This window comes from Macaca nemestrina, chromosome 15, assembly GCF_043159975.1.
Source record: "Macaca nemestrina isolate mMacNem1 chromosome 15, mMacNem.hap1, whole genome shotgun sequence".
Classification (NCBI taxonomy): Eukaryota; Metazoa; Chordata; class Mammalia; order Primates; family Cercopithecidae; genus Macaca; species Macaca nemestrina.
In genome coordinates, this window is record NC_092139.1 from 1,424,827 (window position 1) to 1,440,818 (window position 15,992).

General features: G+C 56.5%; 1 protein-coding gene across 1 annotated transcript in view; it reads right to left on the minus strand.

Annotated features, from left to right (window-relative positions):
• LOC105470497 (collagen type XX alpha 1 chain) overlaps nt 1–15,886 on the minus strand; it is a 42,473-nt gene extending 26,587 nt beyond the window's left edge. Inside the window, exons 1-6 of the mRNA XM_071079056.1 lie at nt 12,974–15,886; nt 12,427–12,484; nt 10,254–10,351; nt 7,394–7,504; nt 699–842; nt 118–276 (exon numbers count right to left, since the gene is read on the minus strand). Coding sequence (XP_070935157.1) covers nt 118–276; nt 699–842; nt 7,394–7,504; nt 10,254–10,351; nt 12,427–12,484; nt 12,974–13,082 — 679 coding nt within the window. The 5' untranslated portion in view covers nt 13,083–15,886. The remainder of the gene's footprint in view (nt 1–117; nt 277–698; nt 843–7,393; nt 7,505–10,253; nt 10,352–12,426; nt 12,485–12,973) is intronic.
• Between the last annotated feature and the right edge of the window lie 106 nt (nt 15,887–15,992).

Genomic DNA, 15,992 nt, shown 5'->3' on the forward strand with positions numbered 1-15,992 from the left:
TTAAGTTAAAGCTAGAGAGTGTGTGGTCAGACACGAGGAAGAACTTCCTGGCCTCACGGTGGGAAACCAAAGGTCACTCCCTCCCCAGAGACTTACTCTCCCTCCACTCTGACCCACCAGGAATGGGCGGATCCCGGCTTGGCACAAAGGCAACTCGGGGCTCGGAAGCCTGCTCAGGGTCTGGGCTCCCCATGAGGGAGGGGGTGGGCTCCGGGGCTCCATTGCTGAGAGGTCTCTGGTTGTTCCTGTCCAAGGAGCTACTCTTCAGATCCTCAACTGCAGGGAGACACCGAGGGCCATCGGGTAGGAGCGGAGGGCCTGGCCGGCTGGGGCAGCTGCACACACCCTCCCTCAATCAGGTGGGAGCGGAGGGCCTGGCCCGCTGGCGCAGCTGCACACACACTCCCTCAAGGGCGCGTCTGCAGGTGCTGAGCGCCCAGGACCCTGGCTGGCATGTGAAGACGTCAGGGGCAAGGCAGCCTCGCTGGTGAGTCAGGACTCGAACCTGGCCCTAGCCCAGCCCAGAGCTGCTTCACACACACCCACCCCTGGGGCTGGAACACAGCCTGGAGGAGGGTGGGACCCTGGCCTGGAGGAGGGTGGGACTCAGCTGGAGGACAGCAGAACCCTGGCCCAGAGGACGGTGGGACCCAGCCTGGAGGAGGGGGTACCCAGCTGGCAGTACCCCGTGGACTTACTCACAAACTCCCTCCGAGCCAGCAGGAAGCGCCCAGAGCCAGTGAGCTCGAAGATCTGCAAGGTGTAGCCCTTGGAGGGGCTCAGGCCCCCCACTGTGGCCTTAGGGGTCTTGGTGGTCAGTATCACCTCCTGTTCCGAGTCCCCTGGGTGGGGGTAGGGAGAGCTTTAGAGGCCAAGGTGGGCACACGTGTGTGCATCTGTCATGGTGGGAAGTGAAACCCTCTTGGCTCCTCCTCCCCACCCCAGCTCCTCCCCTTGAGGCCAGGGAGAAAAGGAGAGGGTCTGATGCAAGGGACATGGGCTCCTGGGTAACAGTGTGAGAGGGAATGGGTCTTGGGGCAGTAAAAAGATGTCACTTACTAAACCCCCTAGAGGAATCCGTCACATGGTGAGGTGAGAACCCATCAACCCTCAGAGACACTGTCCAGTATGAAGATGGGGCTGCCCAGGGCGGGGATGACGACCCGAGGGGCCGGGTCCAAGAAGGAAGAGGCTGGGGCCAGGGCCCTGCCCACTCCCACAGTCTCCCACCCTATGGGCCGCGCAGACTGACCAGCCGCAGTATTTTCTGCTGTGTGACCCCATGATTCTAAAGTTAGGGCTGGATTTCAAGTGTGAAAAGCAAACAAATGATTCCAAAGGGGACACTGTCATATTCTCAGAGAAAAGAGCAAGAAGAAATGGCCTTGAAATAGCACTCAGGAGGTGGCAGTCAGACCTAAAGAGGCACTTTGGGCACTGGGTGATTCTCTGGGTCTCAAATGCTAAGACGAGGGAGCAAAGGAGGGAGGAACCCGCACCTGCACACCTGGGGGGAGAAGAGGAGGGGGGAACCCACACCTGCACACCTGGGGGGAGAAGAGGAGGGAGGAACTCACACCTGCACACCTGGGGGGAGAAGAGGAGGGGGGAACCCGCACCTGCACACCTGGAGGGGGAAGAGGAGGGAGGAACTCACACCTGCACACCTGGAAAGAAAATTGACACCATCCTCCCTGCGCAGTGAGCAGCTCCCCACAGCCCTACCCAGCGCTGCGCCAGGGAGTGACCAGCCAGGGAGGACCCTCTGCTCTCGGCTGAGCAAATAGGAGGCAGGGGTGTTGTCATTACCATCAATAGCTAATTGTTACTGAGTTTTCACTGTGTGCCTGGCAGTATCCTAAGCAAGCATTTCACAGGTATCAAGCCTCATAATCTTCACAGCCCCATTACACCCATCTTATAGATAGGAAAACTGAGGCACAAAGGATCACACAGTTACTCCACAGGAGAAGTGGCATAGCAGCCCAGGTCTGTCATATTCCCAAGCTTCCTGCACAAACATGTGATTAACAAGCAATGACAACCATGGAAAAGTTTTATGTCATTTAATATAAATATAGAATTTTAAAAGTGGGGCATGCCCATAATCCCATCTACTTGGGAGGCTGAGGTGGGAGGATCACTTGAGCCCAGGAGTTTGAATCCAGCCTGGGCAGTATAGTGAGACCCCATCTCAAAAATCGACAAATAAGGTGCTTGAAAATGGGATAAATGTTATTGTGATGTTCTAAGGTCCTAGCATTGCCTGGGGACAGCCGAGACAACCATCATGTATATCATATACTGATAAATCAAGACTGCGTGCTGTGGTCACTAGCGTGGTTACTTGAAGGGTAAACAAACATAGAATCACCAAGTTGACGGTATCAGGGAAGAATCACCCCATACCTACTGAACAATCTTAACTTCACAAGACACACCAGACATTATGTACTGCCAGCTGAGGTGACGTAGGAATTACACGGCACCACTGATAAAGAATTCTTAACAAACACAATCAAACTTGCCTCTACCAAACTTCCAGGATCTAACTGCCAGTCTGTGGAGACAGGGTGGAGAGAGGAAGGAGCGAGCTAAATGGCTCCCCAAAGATGCCACTGGCAAGAGAAGAAAGTGGGAAGTTCGACAGAACAATCTTGTTTCTTCTTCTACAAATAAATGTCAAGGAAAACGGAGAGGAGAAAACTGTTTTAGATTAAAAATTGCTTAAGACACAGGAACTAAACATATTGTGCAGACTCTGTTCACATCCCATTTCAGACAAATCAATTGTAAAAGACACATGTCAAGGCCAGGCGTGGTGGCTCACGCCTGGAATCTCAGCACTTTGGGAGGCCGAGGCGGGTGGATCACCTGAGGTCAGGAGTTCGAGACCAGCTTGGCCAACATGGAGAAACCCTGTCTCTACTAAAAATATAAAAATTAGCTGGGCATGGTGTCATGAGCCTGTAATCCCAACTACTTGGGAGGCTGAGGCAGGAGAATCGCTTGAACCTGGAAGCAGGAGGCTGCAGTGAGCCAAGATCATGCCACTGCACTCCAGCCTAGGTGACAGAGCGAGACTCCATCTCAATAAATAAATAAATAAATAAATAAATGACATGCATCAAGTTAGAAAACTCAACACAACTAAATATTCAATGATAGTACCGAAACATTTTAAATTTGGGAGCTGTTCATGGTATTGGGGTTATGTTTGAGCCTTTTCTTTTAGAGAAACATACTGAAATATTTATAGACAGGATTATATGATGTCTGAGATTTGCTTTAACATAATATAGAATGTAGAAGGGGGTTGAGGAGAGGGACATAAAACAATATTGGCCACACACTGGTAATTGCTGAAAGCTACATCATGAAAACATGAGGCTTCATTATACTATGGTCTCTTCTTTTGCATGTGTTTAAATTTTTCCATTAAAAAATCAGTTCAAACAAAGACAAGAAAGCAGAGAATAAAAATGTATAACAAGTATAATAAAAAGGGAAGATTATAGATATAAACTCAAACAGATCATTAATTTCATTAAATATAAATGGAAAAAATCTTTCAATAAAAAGACAAAGACTGTCACACTGGATGAAAACCATACCCAATTATATGCTGCTTAGAAGACACATCTAAAATGAAAGGCTGGAGAACAGTTAACAGTAAGAGAAGGAGAAAAGAGATTTAATGCAAACACTACCTGTGAAGCAATAGGACCATCACAACAAGTAAGATACAAGGAAAACAAAACAGCACTAGAGAGATAATGAAGAGCACTTCAAAATGAAAAAGGGTCAACCTACCAGGAAGATACAATCATTCTAAGTTTGTATGCACCCAACAACCGAGCCTCATGCACAAAGCAAAGAACAGTAAGACAACCACAAGAAAGATGTATCTACAATCACAATGGAGATATGAAATACTTTTTTCAGTAGCAGGATAAGTAGACCCCAAACATAGTAACTATATAAAAAATCTGAAAAATAAGGTAAATAACTTAACTGGAACATTAGAAAACTCTACCCAACAACTGCAAATTGCATATATTTTCAAAGTCACATGGAACACTGACCAAAATGGATCATATGCGGGACCATAAAGCGAGGTTTTTTTTTTTTTTTTTTTTTTTTTTGGAGACAGAGTCTCACTCTGTCGCCCAGACTGGAGCGCAGTGGCACCATCTCGGCTCACTGCAACCTCCACCTCCCGGGTTCAAGCGATTGTCCTTCCTCAGTCTTCCAAGCAGCTGGGATGAAAGGTGTGTGCCACCACACCCAGCTAAGTAGAGACGGGGTTTTGCCATGTTGGCCAGGCTGGTCTCAAACTCCTGTCATCAAGTGATCTGCCGACCTTGGCCTCCCAAAGAGCTGGGATTATACGCATGAGCCACCGCGCCCGGCCAGCAAGGTACTTTCCAAATGACTGAAAGCATATTGTACATGTCTGGCCACAATGCAATTAAGGAAGAAATCCAAAACAAAAAGTAAGAAAATCCCCCCATGTTTTAAAACTAAGAAACACACTTCTAAGTAGCCTATGGGTCAAATAAAAATATCATGACAAAAATTAGATATTTTTACCTGAATGACAATGAAAATTCTACATATCAAAATGCAGTTATAGCTAATACTTATAAGAAAATTCAATAGTTTTAACTTCATATCTTATAAAAGAAGGGCAGAAAATCAATGAATTTAAGCATCCATCTTAAGTTTGAACAGAAAAGTAAACACAAAGAGAGTAAAAGAAATAGAAACAACAAATAAAATAAAAAACAAACGAAATCAACGACAGACCAACCAAGACAAAAGTGTTTTATTAAAAGACTAATAAAGTAGATAAACTTCCAGGTTGCCTTTTGAAAGCAGAGAGAAGATTCAATCAATAACAGGAATGAAAAGGGTGCTATAACTACAGAATTACACAAACTATACCACCATTACACAAACTCTTCAAGAAAACTGAGTAAGAGGAATCCTTCCCCACCTCATCTTATGAGGTATAAAGCTGATACCAAAAGGACTTTATAAGAAAGGGTAGTTTTTGGCCAATATTCCCTCATGAATATAAGTATAAAAATCTTAGATGGGCTGGGTGAGGTGGCTCACGCCTGTAATCTCAGCACTTTGGGAGGCCGAGGTGGGCGGATCACGAGGTCAGGAGTTTGAGACCAGCCTGGCCAACATGGTGAAACCCGTCTCTACTAAAAATACAAAAATTAGCCGGGCGTAGTGGTGGGCACCTGTAATCCCAGCCCCTTGGGAGGCTGGGACAGGAGAATCGCTTGAACCCGGGAGGCGGAGCTTGCAGTGAGCTGAGATCATACCACTGCACTCCAACCTGGGCAAGAGAGTGAGATTCCATCTCAAAAAAAAAAAAAAATCTTAGATGAAATATTTGCAAATTGACTTAATAATATATAAAAGGGGATAGGCCAGGTACAGTGGTTCACCCCTATAATCCCAGCACTTTAGAAGACCAAGGTGAGAAGACGGTTTGAGGCTAGGAGATGGAGGTTGCAGTGAGCTATGACTGTGCCACTGCACTGTGCACTCCAGCCTGGGGGACAGAGTGAGACCCTGTCTCTTGAGAGAGATATATATTACATTTAATATTGAAAAAATCAACCACTGTAATTTACTACATGAATCAAATAAAGGAGAAAATGACCACCTCACTGAAGAAAGAATTTGGAAAAAATAATGCATTCTCTTGGTAAAAACTCAGCCTAAATAGGAACAGAACAGGACTTAACCTGATAAGGCACATCTATCTGGAAAAGGCAGAACGACAGAAAACAGCTCAGTGGTTATGGGGTACTGGGCTAAGGGCTGACCTTGGGGTAAGAGAACTGTCCTCTACATCAATTGTGACAGTGGTTACAGGATTGAATTCATGTGATAAATAAAACTCACAGAGCTATTCTCAAAAGGGTGAATATTTCTGCATGTAAATTACAGCTCAATAAAGAAACACAGGATACCACTGAACACCCACCAGAGTAGCTCAAGTCACGCCGCCAAGCATTGGTTGCCAAGGGCGTCATGTAACGGAAGCGATCGTACGCTGCTGATGGGAGTATACACTGGCACGACCCCTTTGGAAAACAGTTCAACGTTTTCTACTGATGCTGAAAACACGTACATGCTGTGGTGCTTCCACTCCTGGGTTTACACCCAGAACAACATGCGCACGGACCACGATCCCTCACACGGCATCTACACAACAGCCAACCTGGACACAAGCCACACGTCCATCAACAGCAGAACAAATCACACAGGGGAATACTATACAGCAAAGAAAACAGATGGCTGTTACACACCACGGGGTGAACCTCACAAAATGCCCACCAAAGACACAGACATGAAGGAGTCACCACAGTGTGATTCTACTTAGAGAATGTTCTGAAACAGGCAAACTAGTCTGTGCTGTCGGAGGCGGCCGTCTGGGCAGCAGGGGAGGGTGGACGTTGGGAAGGGCACCCGGGATGGTCTTTTTCCACCCCAGGAGGGGTTTGTGTTGGCCACCCCACTGTGCTGACTCATACAGTTAGCATTTACGCCTGTGTGCTTTTCCACCTGAGTTTTGAAAAGCTTTAAAATTAGCACCCATCGTCAGGTTAGGGCTGTTCCGTGCTCTAGGAACAGGGTTCCCTGAAAAGGTGTCCTCAAGGCCCTGCTCCTGTAAACAAGGATTAACACGTGGGGAGCAGGTGCTTCTGGGGTTCACTGTGCGGAGTCCAGGTTGTTCTGAATGCCCCTGAGTTGCTGAGACTCGTTCTGAGGAGGGAGTCATTTATTTAAAAAATACAGACTGCGAGTGGTGGTTCATGCCTGTAATCCCAGCACTGTGGGAGGCTGAGGCAGGCAGATCACCTGAGCCCAGTTCAAGACTAGCCTGGGTAACATGGTGAAATCCCTTCTCTACAAAAAATACAAAAATCAGCCAGGAGTGGCGGCGTGCATCTGTACTCCCAGCTGCTCGGGAGGCTGAGGTGGGAGGATCTAAGCTCGGGAGATTGAGGCTCCAGGGAGCTCTGATCGCACCACTGCACTCCGGTCTGGGTAACAGAGCAAAACCCTGTCTTTAAAAAAATTAAAAATTAAAATTAAAAATTAAAAAAATGAAAAGTATGTACTGAATGCGTTCTGCAGGGGCTGCGTGCCAGGGACAGACGAGCCGCATTCCCTGTTCTGTGTTGTACACAACAGGGCTTGGAAAGGAATGTGGGGACAGCAGACACTGAGGCCAGAAAGCTGCTCACACGAAGGGGCTGGTGGGAGGGACACCATGGGCCTGAGTGGTGGCTGCGGCCGCCACACTGACTGTCCTCAGCATGTGCTAACGGGGAAGGGGGCCTGGGAGGGCGCAGGTCCTCACCTGCCATGGGCTGCACCTGCACCAGGTAGCCGAGGCCGCTCCCCTCCGACTCTCTCCACTTCATCTGTAGCCGGTCCTCAGGCAGCACAGTCAGCCTCAGGTGGCCACTTGCTACAGAAACAGGACATAGTGGTCAGGACTGACCCGGCCTCCCCAGCCACCTAACCAGCTGTGGGGGTTACAGGCATCCTGCCCTCAGCATTTGGGAGGGACACAGTCCTATCCCGGGGGACCCCAAAGAGACACAGCCCATCCAGGGTATCTGAGCGGGACTCAGCCCCACTTGGGGAGACGAGGCCTCGCCTGGGCAATGAGGAGAACCCGGCCCTCCCCGGGGTCCGCAATGACAGGGCCACCCCGGTAGCTTCGGTGAGAGGGAGTCCAGTCCCACCAGGGAGGTCCCGGCCTGGCTCTCTGGGGTTCCTCCCACCAGGAAGAGGCTCAGGCCCACGCCTGGGAGGGCAGCAACTGCCCCACTGGTGACCGGAGGCCCCGAGCCAACACAGCAGCTGGCAACGTGCCCAGGGCCCTGGGCTGAGTCCCCTGAGCTGGGACCCCTGAACTGGGACTCCTGAACTGAGTCTCCTGAGTCCCCTGAGCTGAGTCCCCTGGGCTGAGTCCCTGGGCTGGGGCCCCTAAGCTGAGTCCCCTGAGCTGGGGCCCCTGAGCTGAGTCCCCTGAGCTGGGACCCCTGAGGTGAGTCCCCTGGGCTGAGTCTCCTGGGCTGGGGCCCCTGGGATGAGTCCTCTGGGCTGAGTCCCAGGCTGAGTCCCCTGAGCTGAGTCCCCTGGGCTGAGTCCTCTGGGCTGAGTCCCTGGGCTGGGGCCCCTAAGCTGAGTCCCCCGAGCTGGGTCCCGGGACAAGTACCCATGCAAGCTGCAGACCCCTCGCTGCCAAGGTCACTGCCAGGTGCACGTGCCCCCTCAGTGGGGAGTGTGGGTGCAGAATCCCACACTGGAAGTGCGTGCGCGTTGGCACGTGTGTGTCCCCGCACCCCCAAGACAGGGCTGCCTCCCACGGTGGGGGATGGGTGCCAGGCCATCTGAGAGGAGGAGGGGGCGGCAGGGGCCTGGCCAACCTCCTGGAGCTCTGGAGAGGGTTGGGGCCCCTGGAAGCTTCCGGGGCTCTGCAGTAGGGGCAGCTATTTTTGGAAAATGGGGACAGAGATGGGCTTCTTTGGGCTGCCCCCCGGAAAGCTGGGGCTCAGGGGGAAGGGCAGGGGCTGGGGGGCACTTGGGGCAGACACAATGACCCATTCAGAGCGGGCAGCAGCTGGGCCGGGTCTCCGGATGGAGCTGAAAGGCAGGAATGTGGGGGGGATGAGAAGGGGGCTCTGAAGGCCAGCTGTGAGCAGGGCCCCTCCCGCAGCCCCTGCTTGTGAAGAGCCTTCTGTTGCTCCACTCTGCCTGAGAATGTCAGGGAGCCCTTCCCCAGCTCCCTGCTGGGGGACAGTACTGTTGGGGCCTGAGCAGGGTGCTGGGCAGACAGCGGCTGGTGGGACCAGGACCACGCTCCCCTCCCTGGACTGTGGCCGCACTGCGGCCATCCTGGGAAGGGCTGCCCCAGCGTGTGGGCTCCCACCCGTCCTGGGCTGGACTCAGTGCCCCCAGCCCACCTGGCTGTCCTCGGGGACTCAATGGCCTCTGAAAGGCTGTTGTGAGGGGTGGCCCCATCATGCTGAATCCTGAACTAGACAGAACTAGATTTGCCTAAACTCAAATTGTTTCTGTAGAACCACTTACTGATTTGTCTCAAATTGACAGTGGAAGCTTCTCTCAAACTGAAATCTCAGCCTCCACTGGCCTCAGGGCAGGGTTACCCTGCCTGAGCTGAGGGGACCAAGGCACCTGCTCATGCAACAGCCTGCTGCCTGTGTGCAGGGCAAACTGGGCACCTCAGCACGCGAGACAAGCCACGAAATCCGGAAGCATGTTAGACCTGGGCTCCCGCATCTCACCTGCCCCTCTGCAACGGCAGCGACCCGTGGAGGCTCCCTCGCCCGGCCTGTCAGGCCCTGGTGGTGGTCCTTTAAATGCACATTAGAAGGGGGAGCTGCCGCCTCCTGCTTTTCACCCCAGCGGAATAAAACCATCACTCAGTGGGAGCCCAAAACCTCCCAGGAGCTTGCAGGTGCCGGGAGGGGCCGCGTTGGCCCAGCCCAGGAACAAGTTTATAGTGTGGCCGAGGCCCAAAGCCTTCTCCACAGACAGAGATTCACCTTCCTGGAATCAATCTAAACCCACATTTCTCAACGGGAGGAAGAAGCTGCTCAGACAGGTGAGCCCACAGCACCTCTGACATTTCCTTTTGCTGCCATGGGCGGTGCCCTACGTTACCCAAACGCCCCAACCGGTAGCGGCCAGACTGGAGGGGCCTTCTGAGGACGTGGTGCTTGTGGCGCGGTCGCCCGGGGATGTGCACGGAGGAGGTGGTGCTGCGTGAAAATGCGGGTGCCTCACTGGGAGAAGCCAGAGGGCTATGTGCCCAAAAAACCAGTGGGAGGCGCCAGTGGGAAGCAGGCAGGAGGGAAGGCAGCCCCATCTTCACCCCAGCCTCCTGCTTCCTGGAGACTGCTCCAAAAGGTGTTCGTGGAGTAACTCTCAGCCAAGCATTGATGTAACAGAGAACGAAACCACACAGGCGCGTTCCCAAGGCGAGGCTGAGGGTTTGGCGGGAGCACACGCTCCCTCCCGTCCGTCCCATCCTCTTCCCTTTGTTGTGGGAGCTGCTCGGAATTCAGCAGGCATTCAACTTATAAGGAAAGCCGGGCGCAGGGGCAGAGGGCTCGTCCGCCCTGGTGGGCACTGGTGGGGCAGGTGTGGCCTGGGGGCAAGCAGGGGTCCACTGCCAGTGTCCTTACCTGGTCCTTGCTCTCTTCCCAGAGTGGTGCTCAGCCACAGCCAGAGGCAGAGGCCGAGGCCGAGGTGTGCAGGGGCTCGGGAGCTCATGGTGCTTGGGCTGTGGATGGGAAGAGGCCATGCCATTCAGCCGTCCCTGGGTCTGTCCCCTCCCTGACCACAACACCAGAGCTTCTCCACATCCTCGAAGGCCAGGCAGGCTGTCCCCACAACAGGCTCCACTCCTCACGTGTGGGGACCAGAGGCCTGCAACCTGCTGTCTAGGGGATACCTTCCAGCTGCCTGAAACTCAAGGACCCAAGGCTGGAGCTGGGTCTGCCTCCCACTCTCTCCTTCCTCTTGGCATTTACACCACTGGGGGCTGCTGAGTGACAGCAGGACCCCCAGCCCCCAGTTGTCCCCAAGCCCAGTGCAGGGGTGGCTGGGACGGGCACGGGGCCTCCTGCTCCTGGGGCTCCTCAGGGCTGTGGAGGGCTGAGGCCACGCACGACCTTTCCAGGCAATGTCTGATTGCTGAACAGTGGAGTCCCTTGGCCCCAGCCTGGCCCTGGAGGCGGAAGGGTCATCAGAGACCTGTGGAGGAGAGTGACAGCTGCCCAAGCGGGAGTGGGCAGCAGTTGGGTCTGGGGGACGCCAGCCGGGGGTGCAAGGTGTGTGTGCCATGGGCACGCCGCTCTGAGGCCGAGACAGGGAGGCGGCCAGGGCCACTGGAGAGCTCAGTGGGCCACAAGGAGCGCCAGGGAAAACCAGGCTGGGCCCGCTCAAAGGGGCTGGGAATGGAGGTTGGATTTAGGGTGCTCTGAGGAGCAGCTGAGGGGCACTCAGAGGCCAGGGACCAGTGCCCAGAGGTGCCACTCGGAGATGTGGGGCGCATGTCAGCTGCCAGGCCCGAGGCTGAAGAAGAAATGCTGCGGGTTCTCCTGCACTCCATTCCCCCCGCACTCCCCTCCCCCGCACTTCCCCTCCGCGGCTCCCGCTGCTCCCCCCGCACTCGGGCTCCCCTGCACTCCAGCTCCGTGCACTCCCGCTCCCCCCCGCGCTCCCCTCCCCCGCCCTCCCCCACATTCCGCTCCCCCGCACGCCGCTCCCCCTCATGCGGCTCCCCCATACTCCTGCTCCCCCGCACCCCCATTCCCCCACACTCCCCCTCTCCCCGCTCCCCCGCACTCCCCCTGCCCCGCACTCCCCCCCGGCACCCCCACTCCCCAACTCCCCCTCTCCCCGCTTCCCCCCCTGCACTCCCCCTCCCCCGCACTCCCCTCCCCCGCACTCCCCGCTTCCCCTGCACTCCCGCTCCCCTCGACTGCTCACCCCAGCCCCTCACCCTGCACCAATGCTGGCCTTCAGGAGGCAGAGTACTCCCGGTCAGGCCCCTTACCCCCCTGTGCTGAGCTGAGGGCACAAGCTGAGGGCATGACTTGAGTGAAGGCCCTGGGTCTAGGAGCACCAACCTCCCACACAGTAGGGTTCCAGGGTCCTGAGTGACCCAGGCCCTCCCACTCCCTGCAGCCGAGCAGGGACCCCCCCGCCCACTGCATACCCCCTCCTAGTGTGTGACCCCAGTATCCCCACCAGGGAATCTGCCCCTCTGCAAGGCAAAGGCCTCACCCGGCAGGAAAGCTGCTGGCTTAAATCAAGGACTTCAGCCCCTCTGCAAGGGAAAGACCTCACTAGGTGGGAAAGCTGCCCGCCCCAGCCAAGGCCAGTCAGATAAGACCCAGGCGTTGGGGTAGGAGGCACCTGTGGGCTGGGCTCCTGATCTAATCACAGAGGCACCAGTGGGCAGCCCAAGAGCTCCCCAGTCCCTGGACCCTCCCACCCCAGAAACCTGGCTTGACTCAGTGGGACCCCTGCCAGGGCCACAGGCGTCCAGCCTGAAGTACAAGCCACTCTCTGCTCGACGTCCACTCTCCTTGTTCCCCCACAGCCCTTGATGTTGTCTGAGACCCGCAGAAGGGAGTCCTTCGGGAGAGCTCAGGCAGCCCCAGGCTCCCACTGCCCCAGCCCCTCCTGGCCACACCCCATGCCGGGCACCCCGGTCCTGTGGTTCACAGGGGCGCTTGGTCTCTCTCTTGACTTTTCTGAAAGTCAAAGTCATCCTCAGATCACAGGCTGAGTGGAACTCCTGGTAGCCCCTTATCCACCCAGCCTCAGGACCACAGGGAACTCACTCACCTCCTCCTCCTCCCAGGACCCCAGTCCTCTCTCCTGGGTGCGCTGGTCCACTCTGGTCCTGCTGTGGCCACAGGAAGTCTGGAGCTTATGAAAGGCCTCTCCTCCATGGAAGTCACTGCCCCAGCCCCACCCCCCGACCCACCCCTCGGCCTACCTCTCTCTCCTCCCCCCCTTTGCCCTCCACCCTTTCTGTCTGTTGCCCTGGGCATCTCTCCAAGAATGGGGACCACAGAGATCCCAGCATGAAGGACCCCACTGCACAGCAGGGCAGGGTTCCACCAGTGAGGAGGCAGGGGCTGCACGGCCCAACACCTTTACTCCTCACTCCCCACTCCCAGAGGCTCCATCCTGCAAGGAGGGGCTCACAGGGAAAGCCACTCAGATGCCAAGGCCGCCACGTGTGGGTGCTGGATACTAGGGGCTCTGGCCACCCACTGTGGGGAGCAGGCTGCGGCAGCACCTGGAACCCCCCACCCATGTGGTAACCCTTCCCCTCCCCCAGTATGCCCTCCCAGCCCATCCTGAAGGCTCCCACCACCCAACCCACTTTGCAGACTGGTGCCAGTAACCAGAGCTTCAGCAGGTACCCAGGCCTGGAAAACAGGCCTCTGACCCCACAGGATCCCGGGCTGCTCCCAGCTGGGACCCGGCCCCATCCCTGCCCCATCCCTGTTGCAGCTCCGCCCACCACAGGCCCCACCCAGGCAGCACAGAGACCCGCAGCGCCTGCCTGCGGCTGTAAAGGGCCGTCCCCTCTGGCGGCTGCAGACCTCCCTCCCCAGCACCACACCACAGCAGCCAGCGGGCAGCCCGTGCTCTGCTGGGCCATGGGGGTGTCAACATCCCCTGGAGCTGCTGCTGGGGCCCCTGAGTCCCCTTCTCTGAGCCCAGTACCCATTCCCTGGGGCTGGGGCATCACTGCCAGCCACTCACGGCTGTCCCTGCCCCAGGACTGCCTGGGAGGTTACAGATGCACCCTGGAGGCCCCTGTCCAATGACTGGGTGATGACACAAGTGTGGGCGTCCTGGCCCCACTGCACAGCCTCGTGAGAAACTCTGTCCACAGCTCAAGGTGGATCTGGCCCAGGCATCCGCCTCCCCAATAGACCCCTTAGTGCACCAAAATGCCTGTCCCCGCCTCTGCCTTTAAGGACCCCAGCCTAATACCACGCGTTGCACGGGTGCTTCAGGGCCACTGGAGGCAGCTGTCAGCCTTGTGAGCCCAGTCCCCAAGCCCATGCCTCCTCTGCACTCAGGAGTGTGAGAGGGCCAGTCCCCTCGAGGCCTCCCGACCCTGCGTTGCCTGAGGCCTGAGGGAGGATGAGCCTGCCTCTCCCGGCCCGCCTGCTGTTCTAGTAGCTGAAGAGAAACCGCTTGGCCTGGCCCGGGCTCAGCCTCCAGAGGCAAGAGGCGCTGGAGGTGCGCGGTGGGAGGGAGGCCAGCGCTGGTACAGCAGCCACAGAGGAAGAGGCGACACCTGCTGGAGGGAAAGGCCTGGGTTGGATGCTGCAGAGGAGAGGGCCAACCTCTCCTGCATCGCCCTGGATCCCTGGGCCACACAGATTCGGATTCAGGATACACCTCTTCATGAGCACCTCCTTTTCCTTGAGACGGAGTCTCACTGTTGTTGCCTGGGCTGGAATACAATGCCGCAATCTCGGCCCACTGCAACCTCTGCCTCCCGGGTTCCAGCAATTCCCCTGCCTCAGCCTCTCGAGCAGCTGAGATTACAGACACCCACCACCACACCCAGCTAATTTTTGTGTTTTTAGTAGAGATGGGGTTTCACCACGTTGGCCAGGCTGGTCGAACTCCCGACCTCAGGTGATCCACCCGCCTCGGCCTCCCACAGTGCTGGGATAAAAGGCGTGAGCCGCTGCGCCCGGCCCATAGCCACCTCTTGTACAGCCCATCCATCAACCAGCTGTCCCTGCAGCAGCCTGGTAGATGGTTCAGGTCGTAGCAGTGATGGGCTCCCAGGGAGCCAGAGGTGCCTGCAGTCCTGGCCGCGGCCAGCGGAGGGCACCCAGCCTGGCAGACGGGCACCAGGCACGGGGGGCAGGAGTGCAGCCCCGGCTCACAGGCTCCTGGGAACACATGTGTGCACCCTCATCCCACACATGCAAGCCAGCGTCAGAGTCATCACAGACAGGCACTCAGCACTCTTGCTTCACGAAACGTGAGCTCCACAAGGGCAGACCCGTCTGCCTTTTCACCCCGCCCCGTAGCAACCCTCAGACCTCTTGGCAGTGATCCAGCTCAGGCAAGGCAGGGGAGCTGCCTAGGTCATGACTGACAAAGGGACAGGACAGAACCTGAGTCAGCCACTGTCCTCTCCAGGGTACTGTGGCCTCACTGAGGCCCAACCCCACAGGAACCCCCTGCATGCTTGTGGCTAGTCACACATCACCTGGTTCCACGTGGGGATCCCAGGCCCAGAGGTCCCAGAATTGAGGACATGGCCCCAGTGGCCTCCTGTGCAGCCTCCAGCCCCGCAGAAGCCTCGGTGCTCTGGGGGCTGACCCCCAATCCCCGCCCGACTGCGTGGACTGGGTCAAAACAGAGCAGGGCCAGCCCCCACGGCCGCCAGCCTCACCCAGCCCCGTCGGCCAGCGATGGAGGCTCACGGGGCAGGGATTGCCCCCGGGAAGCTCAACAGGGGGACAGCAATGCCAGTGGGCGCGATGAGTGGGTGGCCAGGGAAGCCCAGTGCACTAAGTTTCCGGAAGGGCAGAAGTTGGCCTTGAGTGTCCACTGGGTCAGGCCAGTGTCTGGGGACAGACAACAGAGGCTGGCTCAAGGGAAGGGACAGGTGGTAGAAGGTGCCCAGCGTTGTCAGCCTGAACTCCCGGAGCCACAGTGGGGGTGGAACTGCATGCTGGAGGCCAGGGATGGTGCAGCATCACCCCCACCAAGCTGGCCAGAGGCCGAGACCAGGCTTCAGCCAAGAACGGACTCCAGGCCCACAAAGCCTGGGCTGGGACCTGCCACTTTTGTCTTCCCCATCCAGCAGTTCTGGCCTCAGCCCACCTGCCCTAAGGTGCTGCCCCAGAGCAGGACGACCCTTGGGAGCCACCCAGTTGAGACACACAGACTCCAGGACCTCCGTGGGCCTCTCCCGCCTACAGCCACCCTCCCTGCCCCACAACCCTGGTATCAGGTGGCACCTTGAGTTTCCAGGATACGGGCTGGGATCCTCCCCAGCGTGGGGGGTGTTGAATCTCTGGGAGGGGCAGGAGCCCTCCTAGACACAGGCCCCGGTGCCATCCTCCAGTACAGGAACCGCTGCTCACCTCTCCAGGCCAAGGGTCCCTGGACCCCACCCCAGTGTCTCACTGGCCAGCCAGAGGCACATGTCGGGGCCCCTTGACCTCTTCCCTGGCTGGGTCACCCAGCTGCCTACTGCCCTACTCCCCAGAAGCTCTGCCTCAGATGCAGTGATGCCAGGGCCTCCCCAGGAGGGCTGGGCGGAGGGGCCAGGAGCAGTGAGGGGCCTGCGCATGATTCCTAGTGTCCCACTCCTGCCTTCCTGGGGGTCCCATGACCCTACTCGCACAGCACTGGAA